This window comes from Mustela putorius, unplaced genomic scaffold (assembly GCF_011764305.1).
Source record: "Mustela putorius furo isolate JIRA1106 unplaced genomic scaffold, ASM1176430v1.1 tig00000870_pilon_pilon_pilon, whole genome shotgun sequence".
Taxonomy (NCBI): Eukaryota; Metazoa; Chordata; class Mammalia; order Carnivora; family Mustelidae; genus Mustela; species Mustela putorius.
In genome coordinates, this window is record NW_025421503.1 from 995,493 (window position 1) to 1,009,698 (window position 14,206).

Genomic DNA, 14,206 nt, shown 5'->3' on the forward strand with positions numbered 1-14,206 from the left:
TATCTTTTCAACAACTAAGTTCTTAGTTTTATTGATATTTTCCATTGTTTTCCTATTCTTTAATTTATTTCTGCTCTAGTCTTTATATTTCCTTTAATCTAACTTGGAATATAGTTCATTCTTTTTCTAGTTCCTTGAGATGTCATTAGATTGTTTGTCTTAGATCATTCTTTTTTTTATTAATGTAATTATTTATTGTGTTAAATTTGATTCTTAGAACTGCTTTTGGAACATCCTGTAAGTTTTGGTATGTTTCCATTTCCATTTGTGTCAAAGTTATTTTTTATGTCTGTTTTCATTTCTTCATTGATCCAACGGGTGTTAGTCATTTGTATGTCTTCTTTGGAGAAGTGTCTGTTCATGCTTTCTGTCCATTTTTTGATGCAATTATCTGTTTTTTGGGTGTTGAGTTCTTTATAGGTCTTGGATATCAAGCCTTTGTCTATAGTGTCATTTGTGAATAACTTCTCCCATTCTGTGGGTTGCCTCTTTGTTTTGTTGATTGTTTCCTTTGCTGTGCAGAAGCTTTTGATCTTGATGAAGTCCCAAAAGTTGATTTTCACTTTTGTTCCCTTTGTCTTTGGAGATGCATCATTTTTCTTTAAGATTTTTATTTATTTATTTGATAGACAGAGAGATATCACAAGTAGGCAGAGAGGCAGGCAGAGTGAGAGGGGGAAGCAGGATCCCTGCCGAGCAGAGAGCCCGATGTGGGGCTCGATCCCAGGACCCCTAGATCATGACCCAAGCCAAAGGCAGAGGCTTAAACCACTGAGCCACCCAGGCGCCCCTGGAGATGCATCTTGAAAGAAGTTGCTGAGGCAGGTGTCAAAGAGGTTACTGCCTATGTTCTCCTCTAGGATTTTGAGATTCCTGCCTGATGTTGAGGTCTTTTATCCATTTTGAGGTTATCTTTGTGTATGGTGTAATAGAATGGTCACGTTTCATTCTTCTATACATAGCTGCCCCATTTTTCCAGCAGCAGTTATTGAAGAGACTGTTTTTATCTTCTCTATGGTATATTTCTTCCTGCTTTGCTGAATATTATTTGACCATGGAGTTGTAGGTCCATATCTGGACTCTCTACTCTGTTCCACTGGTCTATGTGTCTGCTTTTGTACCAGCACCATGCTCTCTTGGTGATCACAGCTTTGTAGTAAAGCTTGAAATCAGGAAATGTGATGCCCTCTCTTTTGTTTCTCTTTTTCAACATTTCCTTAGCAATTCAGGGTCTCTTCTGGTTCCATACAAATTTTAAGATTGTTTGATCCAAAAATTTGAAAAAATGCCAGTGTAATTTTGATCAGGATGGCATTGAAAGTGTCGATTGCTCTGGGCAATATAGACATTTTCACAATGTTTTCTTTTTTTTTTTTAAGATTTTTTCTTTATTTATCTGACAGAGATCACAAGTAGGCAGAGAGGCAGGCAGAGAAAGAGGAGGAAGCAGGCTACCCGCAGAGCAGAAAGCCCGATGTGGGGCTCGATCCCAGGACCCTGGGATCATGACCTGAGCCGAAGGCAGAGGCTTAACCCACTGAGCCACCCAGGTGCCCGACATTTTCACAATGTTTATTCTTCTGAATGATGAACATGGAATGTGCTTCCTTTTTGTGTGTGTTTTCCTCAATTTCTTTCATGAGTGTTTTGTAGTTCCTCAAGTACAGATTCTTTACCTCTTTGGTTAGGCTTATTCCCAGGTATCTTATGGTTTTTGGTGCTATAGTAAATGGAATTGATTATCTAATTCCCCTTTCTGTATTTTCATTATTAATGCATAAGAAAGCAACTGATTTGTGTACATTAATTCTGTATCCTGCCACATTACTGAATTGCAGTATGAGTTTTAGTAGTGTGGGGGTGGAGTCTCTGGGTTTTCCATTAAAATACCATGTCATCTGCGAAGAAAGAGAGATTGAATTCTTCTTTACCAATTTGAATGCTTTTTATTGCTTTCTGTTGTCTGATTGCTGTTGCTAAGATTTCTAGTACTATGTTGAACAACAGTGGTGAGAGTGGGCATCCTTGTCCTGTTCCTGATCCCAAAGGGAAAGCTATCAGCTTTTCCCCATTGTGGGTTTTTTATAGATAGATTTTATGAAGTTGAGGAATGTTCCCTTTATCCTTATACTTTGAAGAGTTTTTATGAGGAATAGATGCTGTATTTTGTCAAGTGCTTTTTCTGCATCAATTGAGAAGACCATGTGGTTCTTCTCTCTTCTTTTATTGATTTGTTCTGTCGCACTGAATGATTTCTGAATTTTGAACCACCATTGCATCCCATGGATAAATCCCACCTGGTCATGGTGGATAATCTTTTTAATGAACTGTTGGGTCCTATTAGCTAGAATCATGTTGACAATCATGGCATCCATATTCATCAGGGATATTGGTATGAAATTCTCCTTTTTGGTGGGGTCTTTGCCTGGTTTGGGGATCAGGGTGATGCTGGCATCATAGAAAGAGTCTGGATGTTTTCCTTCTGTTTCTATCTTTTGAAAGAACATCAGAAGAATAGGTATCATTTATTCTTTGAATGTTAGGTAGAATTCCTCAGAGACTCTGCCAGGTTCTGGGCTCTTGTTTTGGGGGAGATTTTTGATCACTGCTTTAATCTCGTTACTAGATATTGGTCTATTCAGGTTGTCAATTCCTTCCTGTTTCAATATTGGAAGTTTATAGGTTTCCAGGAATACATCTATTTCTTCTAGACTGCTTAACTTATTGGCATATAACTGTTGATAATAATTTCTGATGATTGTTTCTACTTCCTTGGTGTTATTCATGATCTCTCCCCTTTGATTCATAATTTTATTACATTGCGTCCTCTCTCTTTTATTTTGGATTAGTTTGGCCAGTGATTTATCGACCTTATTAATTCTTTCAAATAACCAGCTTCTAGTTTTGTTGATGTGCTCTACTCTATCTCTAGTTTCTAACTCTTTGATCTCTGCTCTGATCTTATTTCCCCATTCTTAATAGTGTGAGGTGAAACCTCATTGTGGTTTTGGTTTGTATTTCCCTGATGCTCAGTGATGTGGAGCACTTTTTCATGTGTCTGTTGGCCATTTGGATGTCTTCTTTGCAGAAATGTCTGTTCATGTCCTCTGCCCATTTCCTGATTGGATTAGTTGTTCGTTGGGTGTTGAGTTTGATATGTTCTTTATAGATTTTGGATACTAGCCCTTTATCTGATATGTCGTTTGCAAATATCTTCTCCCATTCTGTCAGTTGTCTTTTGGTTTTGTTAACTGTTTCCTTTGCTGTGCAAAAGTTTTGATCCTGATGAAATCCCAATAGTTCATTTTTGCCCTTGCTTCCCTTGCCTTTGGTGATGTTCCTAGGAAGATGTTGCTGTGGCTGAGGTCGAAGAGGTTGCTGCCTGTGTTCTCTTCAAGGATTTTGATGGATTCCTTTCTCACATTGAGGTCCTTCATCCATTATGATTTTATTTTTGTGTGGTGTAAGGAAATGGTCCAATTTCATTTTTCTGCATTTGGCTGTCCAGTTTTCCCAACACCATTTATTGAAGAGGCTGTCTTTTTTCCATTGGACATTCTTTCCTGCTTTGTCAAGGATTAGTTGACCATAGAGTTGAGGGTCTATTTCTGGGCTTTCTATTCTGTTTCATTGATCTATTTGTCTGTTTTTGTGCCAGTACAATGCTGTCTTGATGATGACAGCTTTGTAATAGAGCTTGAAGTCCGGAATTGTGATGCCACCAACTGGTTTTCTTTTTCAATATTCCTTTGGCTATTTGAGGGCTTTTCTGGTTCCATATAAATTTTAGGATTATTTGTTCCATTTCTTTGAAAAAAAAATGTGTTGAGTTTGAGGAGTTCATTATAGATTCTGGATATCAACCTTTTGTCTGTACTGTCATTTGCCAATATCTTCTCCCATTCTGTGGGTTGCCTCTTTGTTTTTTTGACTGTTTCCTTGGCTGTGCAGAAGCTTTTGATTTTGATGAAGTCCCAAAAGTTTATTTTCGCTTTTGTTTCCTTTGCCTTTGGAGACATATCTTGAAAGAAGTTGCTGTGGCTGATATCGAAGAGATTACTGCCTATGTTCTCCTCTAGGAGTCTGATGGATTCCTGTCTCACGTTGAGGTCTTTTATCCATTTTGAGTTTATCTTTGTGTACGGTGTAAGAGAATGGTCGAGTTTCATTCTTCTACATATAGCTGTCCAATTTTCCCAGCACCATTTATTGAAGAGACTGTCTTTTTTCCACTGTATATTTTTTCCTGTTTTGCCAAAGATTAATTGACCATAGAGTTGAGTGCCCATATCTGGGCTCTCTACTCTGTTCCACTGGTCTATGTGTCTGTTTTTATGCCAGTACCATGCTCTCTTGGTGATCACAGCTTTGTAGTAAAGCTTGAAATCAGGTAACGTGATGCCCCCAGCTTTATTTTTGTTTTTCAACATTTTCTTAGCGATTCGGGGTCTCTTCTGAATCCATACAAATTTTTGGATTATTTGCTCCAGCTCTTTGAAGAATACCGGTGGAATGTTGATCGGAATGGCATTAAAATTATAGATTGCTCTAGGCAGTATAGACATTTTAACAATGTTTATTCTTCCGATCCAAGAGCATGGAATGGTCTTCCATCTTTTGGGTGTCTTCTTCAATTTCTTTCATGAGTATTTTGTAATTCCTTGAGTGCAGACACTTTACCTCTCTGGTTAGGTTTATTCCCAGGTATCTTATGGTTCTTGGTGCTATAGTAAATGGAATCGGTTCTCTATTTTCCCTTTCTTTATTTTCATTGTTAGTGTATAAGAAAGCCACTGATTTCTGCACATTGACTTTGTACCCTGCCACGTTGCTGAATTCCTGTATGAGTTCTAGTAGTTTGGGGGTGGAGTCTTTTGGGTTTTCCATATAAAGAATCATGTCATCTGCGAAGAGAGAGAGTTTGACTTCTTCATTGCCAATTTGGATACCTTTTATTTCTATTGATGTCTGATTGCTATTGCTAGGACTTCTAATACTATGTTGAACAAGAGTGGTGAAAAATGGATGGGATTTTTTAGGAATTGCATTAAATGTGTAGATTGCTTTAGGTAGCATAGACATTTTCACAATATTTGTTCTTCCAATCCAGGAGCATGGAACATTTTTCCATTTCTTTGTGTCTTCCTCAATTTCTTTCATGAGTACTTTATAGTTTTCTGAGTATAGATTCTTAGCCTCTTTGGTGGGTTTATTCCTAGGTATCTGATAGTTTTGGGTGCAATTGTAAATGGGATTGACTCCTTATTTTCTCTTTTTTCTGTCTTGTTGTTGCTGTAGAGAAATGCAACTGATTTCTGTGCATTGATTTTATATCCTGACACTTTACTAAATTCCTGTATAAGTTCTAGAAGTTTTGGAGTGGAGTCTTTTGGGTTTTCCACATATAGTATCATATAATCTGCGAAGAGTGACAGTTTGACTTCTTTGCCGATTTGGATGCCTTTTATTTCTTTTTGTTGTCTGATTGCTGAGGCTAGGACTTCTGGTACTATGTTGAATAGCAGTGGTGAAAATGGACATCCCTGCCGTGTTCCCGACCTTAGCAGGAAAGCTCTCAGTTTTTCTCCATTGAGAATGATATTTGCGGTGGGTTTTTCATAGATGGCTTTAATGATATTGAGGTATGTGCCCTCTATCCCTACACTTTGAAGAGTTTTGATCAGGAAGGAATGCTGTACTTTGTCAAATGCTTTTTCAGCATCTATTGAGAGTATCATATGGTTCTTGATCTTTCTTTTATTGATGTGTTGTATCACATTGATTGTAGATGTTGAACCAACCTTGCAGCCCTGGAATAAATCCCACTTGGTTGTAGTGAATAATCCTTTTAATGTACTGTTGAATCCTATTGGCTAGTATTTTGGTGAGAATTTTTGCATTTGTGTTCATTAAGGATATTAGTCTGTAATTCTCTCTTTTGATGATATCCTTGTCTGTTTTGGGATCAAGGTGATGCTGGCTTCGTAAAATGAGTTTGGAAGTTTTCCTTCCATTTCTATTTTTTGGAACAGTTTCAGGAGAATAGGAATTAGTTCTTCTTTAAATGTTTAGTAGAATTCCCCTGGGAAGTCATCTGGCCCTGGGCTTTTGTTTGCTTGGAGATTGTTGATGACTGTTTCAATCTTCTTACTGGTTATGGGACTGTTTAGGTTTTCTATTTCCTCCTGGTTCAGTTGTGGTAGTTTATATGTCTCTAGGAATGCATCCATTTCTTCCAGATTGTCAAATTTGTTGGCATAGAGTTGCTCATAGTATGTTCTTATAATTGTTTGTATTTCTTTGGTGTTGTTTGTGATCTCTCCTCTTTCATTCATGATTTTATTTATTTGGGTCCTTTCTCTTTTCTTTTTGATAAGTCTGGCTAGGGGTTTATCCATCTTATTAATTCTTGCAAAGAACCAGCTTGTAGTTTGGTTGATTTGTTCTATTGATCTTTTTGGTTTCTATTTCTTAATTTCTGCTCTGATCTTTATGATTTCTCTTCTCCTGCTGTGTTTAGGCTTTCCTTGTTGTTCTTTCCCCATCTCCTTTAGGTGTAGGGTTAGGTTGTGTATTTGAGACCTTTCTTGTTTCTTGAGAAAGGCTTGTGCCACTATATATTTCCCTCTCAGGACTGCCTTTCTGTGTCCTACAGATTTTGAACCATTGTGTTTTCATTATCATTTGTTTCCATGATTTATTTTTTCAATTATTCTTTAATTTCCCGGTTGACCCATTCATTCTTTAGAAGGATGCTGTTTAGTTTCCATGTATTTGGGTTCTTTCCAAACTTCCTCTTGTGATTGAGTTCTAGCTTCAGAGCATTGTGGTCTGAAAATATGCAGGGAATGATCCCAATCTTTTGATACTGGTTGAGACCTGATTTAGGACCGAGGATGTGATCTATTCGGGAGAATGTTCCATGTGCACTAGAGAAGAATGTGTATTCTGTTGCTTTGGGATGAAATGTTCTGAATATGTCTGTGATGGCTGTCTGGTCCAGTGTGTCATTTAAGGCCTTTATTTCCTTGTTGATCTTTTGCTTGGATGATCTGTCATTCTGTACTCTATATCTGACATATTACCAATGTCTATATTGATTAGGTCCCTAGCCTCCAGTACTGCCTCTTGTTCTTTTTTTTTTTTTTTTTTTTTTTGTGGTGAATTTTTCTACCTTGTCATTTTGTCCAGATAAGACTATATGAAGAAGCAAGTGAATACTAAAAGGGTGGCAAAGACCCCAGGAAAATGTGCTTTAACCAAATCAGAAGAGACCCCAAATCATCGGAGGGAGAAAGGGGATAAAAAGAAGTTCAGAAAAAAATAAAATTAAAAAAGAAAACAAATAAATGAAAAATATAAAAAAAGAAATATATATATTATTAGATAAACTTTCAGAAAGTGGTCGATTTTCTGTTTCTAGAATTGCTGTTCTTCTTCTCTTCGATCTCCCGTTGGATTTGTAGGTGTTTGCAATGGTTTGATAAGCTATCTAGCTGATCTCCTGCTACCTGATGTAGTCTCAGCCTGCTACTTCTCCACCATCTTGACCTAGTTGTCTGAGTCACACATTCTTGAGCAGGATGGTTTTTAGCTTTCAAGTGTTTGAATTCCTTCAAAACCAAAACAGCATGGTACTGGCACAAAAACAGACACATAGACCTCTGGAACAGAGTAGAGAGCCCAGGTATGGACACACAACTCTATGGTCAAGTAATCTTTGACAAAGTAGGAAAAAAAATATGCAGTGGAAAAAATTCTCTTCAATCAATGGTGCTGGGAAAATTGGACAGCTATGTATAGAAGAATGAAACTCGACCATTCTCTTACACCATACACAAAGATACATTTGAAACAGATGAAAGAACTCAATGTGAGACAGGAATCTATCAAAATCCTGGAGGAGAACATAGGCAGTAACCTCTCTAACATCAGTGACAGCAACTTCTTTGAAGACATGTCTCTATAGGCTAGGGAAACAAAAGCAAAAATGAACTTTGGGGACTTCATCAAGATAAAAAGCTTCTGCACAGCAAAAGAAACAGTCAACAAAGCAAAAAGGCAACCCACAGAATGGGAGAAGTTATTCACAAATGACACACAAAGAACTGATATCCAAGATCTATAAAGAACTCCTCAAACTCAATACCCAAAAACAGATAATTACATTAAAAATAGGCAGAAGACATGAGCAGACACTTCTCCAAAGAAAACATACAAATGGCTAACAGACACATGAAAAAATGTTCATCGTCATTAGCCACCAGGGAAATTCAAATCCAAATCACATTGAGATACCACATTATCCCAGTTAGAATGGCCAAAATTAGCAAGACAGTAAACAACAAGTGTTGGAGACAATTTGGAAAAAGCAGAACCCTCTTACACTGGTGGTGGGAATGTACGTTGGTGAAGCCAGTTTGGAAAACACTGTAGAGATCCCTTAAGAAATTAAAAATAGAGCTTTCCTGTGATCCAGCAGTTGCACTACTGGGTATTTACCCCAAAGATGTAGGATGTAGTGAAAAGAATGCCCATATGTACCTCAATGTTCATAGCAGCAATGGCCACAATTGCTAACCTGTGGAAAGAGTCAAGATGCCCTTCAACAAATGAATAGATAAAGAAGATATGGTCCATATATACAAGGAATATTAGCCTCTATCAGAAAGGATGAATATGCAACTTTTGCATTAATATGGGAGGGACAGGAGGAGATTATGCTGAGTGAAATAAGTCAAGTAGAGAAAGTCAATTATCATATGATTTCACTCACTTGTGGAGCATAAGTATTAACAGGAAGGACATTAGGAGAAGGAAAGGAAAAGTGAGTTGTGGGAAATCAGAGGGGGAGATGAACCATGTGAGACTGTGGATCCTGAGAAACAAACTGAGGGTTTTGGAGTGGAGGAGGGTAGGGGGTTGGGTGACCCTGGTGGTGGGTATTAAGGAGGACATGGATTGCATAGAGCACCAGGTGTTGTACATAAACAATGAATCTTGGAACACTGCATCAAAAACTAATAATGTATTTTATGGTGGCTAACAACAGAATTTAAAAAAAAAGGTTTAAAAAAAAAAGGATTAAAAAAAAGAACAAGGGACTTTATACAAAGGATTTTTACCCTACGCAATTTCTAAACCCAGCAGGACAAACACCATTCAGTTTTCAGGTTTGGGAATAATTCACTGGGACTTGATGCTCCACCCTCTGTACCTTCAGCTTTGCCCTCAGAGTAATTTTTTCCTTTTCCTTGAAAGGTAGCAGGTGTTTGTAACTAGCTTTCTTGGTCTGCTTCCTGTCTATGAATTTTAGCAGTTTAATGGTCTTCTTTCTTTTTTCTATCCCTGTCCTTTTAGGTCCAATTGGAAACAGTTCTGCTTACATAACATTCTTTTAAAATATGTGGGATTCTTGTGTATATTGTGAGAATTTATACCATTACACAAGTTGCTCCTCCACATGTCCTTCTTGTTTAATCTCATCTCCATTCCTAAAATTTACTAAGATGCATTAGTGGATCCATGGGTCATATTAGATATTTGTTACAGGAGCACCCACTAGTGGTACAAAAATTTGTATTAATTATTTATTGTTGCTGTAGAAAAATACCACAAACTCAGTGGGAAAAAAAAAAAAAACCACAAACTTATCTGCTTACAGTTCTGGAGGTCATAAGTCTTAGACCAGTGTTACTAGGCTAAAATCAAGGTGTCAGCAAAGTTGGTTTTTTCTAATGGCTCTGAAGAGAAAACAAATTTTCTTGCATAGTTTTAGTATCTAGGGACCACCTGAATTCTTTGGCTTGTGTCCCTTCACCAATTCTACAAACTGAATAAATCCAATCTCTATTTTCATCATCAGATTGCTTTATCATTCTCCAAATTTCTTGTTTTTATCTTATAAGAGCACTGGGGAATAAATTTAGTGCTTTTCTGATTAATCCATAAAATTTAATGATTTCATAATTCTTAAGCATATATGTGAAGTTCCTTTCTCCATATAAGATAATACTCTCAAGTCCCAGGGGTTCAGATATGGACATTTTGTGAGGTCATTCATCAGGCTTTCAAAGTATTCAATATTTATTTTTTGAATGAATAATTGAATGAAAACCACATCATATTTCTTATTCAAATTTGAAGAATTGACTCATTCCATTGTCAGGGAATACAGTTTCAAGAACAGTAATGAATTAAATAAAAGTAAAGAAAAAAAACAAGAAGAATAGGTTATGTTTATTTAAAAATAAGATTTGAAGTAAGGGATATGTAAATGAAGAAGGAATAAAGAATTTTGAGAGCAGGATTTCACTTCAGAACAAAGAACAGGGAATTCCAGGCCTGAGTGTCTTCATTGATCAATTCTTCCAAAAACCAAAGGAAGAAATAGCAATTATTTACAAAATCTTCCGAAATCTGGAAAAAAAAATATTTATCAACTTGTTCTACTAGAACAGAGTAACCTTAATTTAAAAATTTCACAAGGTGCTTAATAGAAAATAAAATAATAGTCCTATGTCTTTCGTAAACATAAATTCCAAAATGCATTAAGCATTTTATCAAATTCAATACATGGAAAGCATATTATAGCACAACCAAATGAGTCTTATTTCAAGTCAGTTTAACATTTGAAATTCACCTTGCTCAGCAGGGAATCTGCTTCTCTCCCCCCTCTCTTTGCCCCTCTCCCATTTTCTCTCTCTCTAAAAATAAATAAATCTCTTTAAAAAAGAAAAGTCTACAAAAGCACAATAACCATTAGCTATCGTTCTTACTATTGCTATGACTCTATCATTTCTTTCAAACTATTTTATTATGAGGTTCAAAGAAGAAATATGTCTTTCATACTATTTTGTTTTGTTTTCTTTCACATCTCCATTTTTGGAAAAAAGGAAGTGTGGTATAGTCCATCATCGCTGAATAAAAGAAACCTAGCATGTTATTCTATTCCTTTATGATTATAGTTTTTTGTGTCTTGTTTAAGAAATATTTATTCCACTAACATTAAAATTACCTCCTGAAAGCATTTTGTTTTAGTTTTCATCTTTATGTCTATAATACATCTAGGGCTGATTTGGGTTAGTAATGTAAGATAAGGATCAAGAATTACATTTTTTCTTCTTGAAAATACCAAATAATGGGAAGCCTTTGTGGCTAAGTCATTAAGTTTTTGCCTTTGGCTCAGGCCATAATCCCGGCATCCTGGTATAGAGCTGGTCATTGTCCCTCTCTGTCTCCTCTTGCTTGTGTTCCCTCTCTCACTAACTCTCTCTGTCAAATAAATAAATTAAATATTAAAAAGAAAAAGAAAATACCAAACCGATCAGTACCATTTGTTGAAAGCACTCTTTCCCTAATGCATCAGAACTTTGGGATAATTCATGTGACCATATCTTTATAGGTATCCTTTTTGTATTTTCTATTCTGTTCCATTGGTTATTTGTTTTTGTGCCAACATTACATTGTCTTAACTGTTGTCTTTGTATCATAAGTTGATATATTGATATTGGTAATGTATATCTCTCCATTTTTTCAAATTATCTTGGATATTCTTGGATTTTTCATGTCCATGTAAAATTTCAAATCAAGTATCAGCTTTCAAAAATGTCAAAAACTTGTTTTTGAGATTGCATTGAATCAATGTATCAATGTGGGAAGAAATGTTATACATATAGTATTCTGTCTTCCAATTCCTAAACATGGTATATACATCCATTTATTGATGTCTACTTTAATTTAAATTAATATTGGTTTCCACCCTCAGTGTAGACATTATACTGTTATATTTTTAGATTTGTTCCTAAGAATTTGGTCTTCATGATATTATCATGTAAGTGGTATTAGTAAAATGTTTTCTAATTGTATTGCTGTGTATAGAAATAAAACTTATTTTTGTAGCTAGTCTTTGTATCTGAGAATTTCTCTAAATTCATTTATTAATTCTGATTGTGCATTTGAAACATTTTGGATTTTCTGTGTAAATGGACTTGCTGCCTGCAAAAATAACAATTTTATTTCTTTTTATACTAATTAAGCAATGCTGGTGCCCCTCTATTGCTTAATACTGCTTAAAATACACTTCCAAATAGCATATTTTAATATAATTTTAATTTATTTTTCCTTGATTTATTGCATAGATTAGGACTTCTAGTATAATGTCAAATTGTAGTTGAACTATGGACATCCTTCTTATTCCTCAGCTCAACAGGAGTGCTTCCATTTCACCATTGAATGTTACATTAGTTCTAGATTTCTGTAGATTTCTTTTATCAGTTTAAAGTTTCCTTTCATTTATTCTTTGTTAAAAATTTAACTGTAAATCAACGTCAGATATTTTTAAAGATTTTTTTTTCTGTATACTGAAATGGTTGAGTGATTTTCTATCCTTTATTCTAATGAGTTAAAGTGATGAAAGTCGAATGTTAAACTAACTAGAAATAAGACTCATTTGGTTGCGATATAATATGCTTCCTATGTATTGAATCTGATAAAATGTTTAAGCATTTTGGAATCTATGTTTATAAAAGATATAGGGCTATAGTTTTATTTTTTATTAATCATCCTGTGAGGTTCTGTTTTTTAAATCAACTTGTGAGGTTCTGGTCTTTTTTGTTGTTGTTGTTGTTTGTTTGTTTTTTAGTTTACACTGTTTTCAAAGAACAAGTTGGTAAGTGTTTCCTTTTTCTTAGACTTTGGAAGAGTTTGTAAATAATTGTTATTTCTTCCTTAGGTTTTTGGGAGAATTGATCAATGACATCCAGACCTGGAAATCTCTACGTTGGTAAGTTTTTTTAATTATCAAGTTAACAGCTTTAGATACATACAGTAATTCAAAATTTCTGTTTCAGCTTTAACAGAAGGGATTTTCTTATTTCAACTAAATTTTTAAATTTATGTGCATAGACTTTTGCTTTCTTTTCACATCTGTTGTCTTTACTTTTTTTTTCTCTTGCATACATTGACTTCAATTTGTTGTTTGGTTTATAGCTCCTTGAGATAAATACATAAACCATTTATTTTCAACTTGTAATATATGAATTTTAAACTATCAAATTCTTGGGAGTTCTTTGCATCTGTCTATATTTCGTTATCATAGTTTTCTTAATGATGTACAACTAATAGTTAAAATATTTTCTAATTTACATTGTAATTGACTCTGTAACCCATAGATTGTATTGTTAATTTCCAAATGTTTATATTTTTCAAAATTTTCTCTTTGTTGTTGATTTCTAGCTTTATTCAGTTGAGGTCACCAAATATAATGCCATATAATTTCAGTATTTTGATACTTGTTAAAATTTAATTTATGGCCCAGTCTATGATCACTTTTGTTAAACATTCGATGTGAACTTGAAAATAATGTGTATTGTGCAATTGTTTGGTGTAGTGTCTTCAAATTGGGTCATTTTGTTAATAATGCTATCCAAATTTTCTATAGCTCTACTAATACATTTTATCTAATTGCTCTGTCAGTTACTAAGTGTACTAAAGTTTCCAATTGTATTGTGAGTTTCTTTATTGCTTTTAGTTGTATAAATTTTTGCCTATGTATTTTACAGCTACAAAAGTGAATACATGAAAATTTAGAATTGCTATATTTTCCTATGGGATGACCCATTTAAGATTATAAGATGTTTCACTTATCTTTATTTATGTTAAACTTAACTTTCACCCATTACTGTGTGCACAGTGCCTATTCTCCATTAAAAAAATAATCTTTGGATGCCTGGGTTGCTCAGTTGGTTAAGCAACTCCCTTCAGCTCAAGTCATGATTGTGGAGTCCCATATCAAGTCCCACATCTGACTCCTTCCTTGACAGGGAGTCTGCTTCTCCCACTGACCTCTCTCCTTTCATGCTCGCTCTCTCCCTCTCTCTCTCTCTCTCAAATAAATAAAATAAAATCTTAAAAAATATTTAAAATAATCTTCTATGTAACCATGAATATTGGAACACTGCATCAAAAACTAATGATATATTTTACGGTGACTAAAATAACACATTAAAAAATAAAATAGGGCACCTGCGTGGCTCAGTTGGTTAAGCCAGTGTCTTCGGCTCAGGTAATGATCCCAGAGTACCAGGATTGAGTCCCACATCAGACTCCTTGCTTGACAGGGAGTCTGCTTCTCCCTCTGACTTTATCTCCTCTTATGCACTCTCTCTTTCTCAAATAAATAAAAATAAAATCTTAAAAAAATAAA

General features: G+C 35.1%; 1 protein-coding gene across 2 annotated transcripts in view; it reads left to right on the forward strand.

Annotated features, from left to right (window-relative positions):
- The window catches only part of CYLC1 (cylicin 1), a 101,995-nt gene that overhangs the window by 13,639 nt on the left and 74,150 nt on the right, over positions 1 to 14,206 (forward strand). For both annotated transcript variants that reach the window (XM_004776040.2, XM_004776041.3), the window contains exon 2: positions 12,734 to 12,784. In XM_004776040.2, the coding sequence (XP_004776097.1) occupies positions 12,734 to 12,784 (51 nt within the window). The remainder of the gene's footprint in view (positions 1 to 12,733; positions 12,785 to 14,206) is intronic.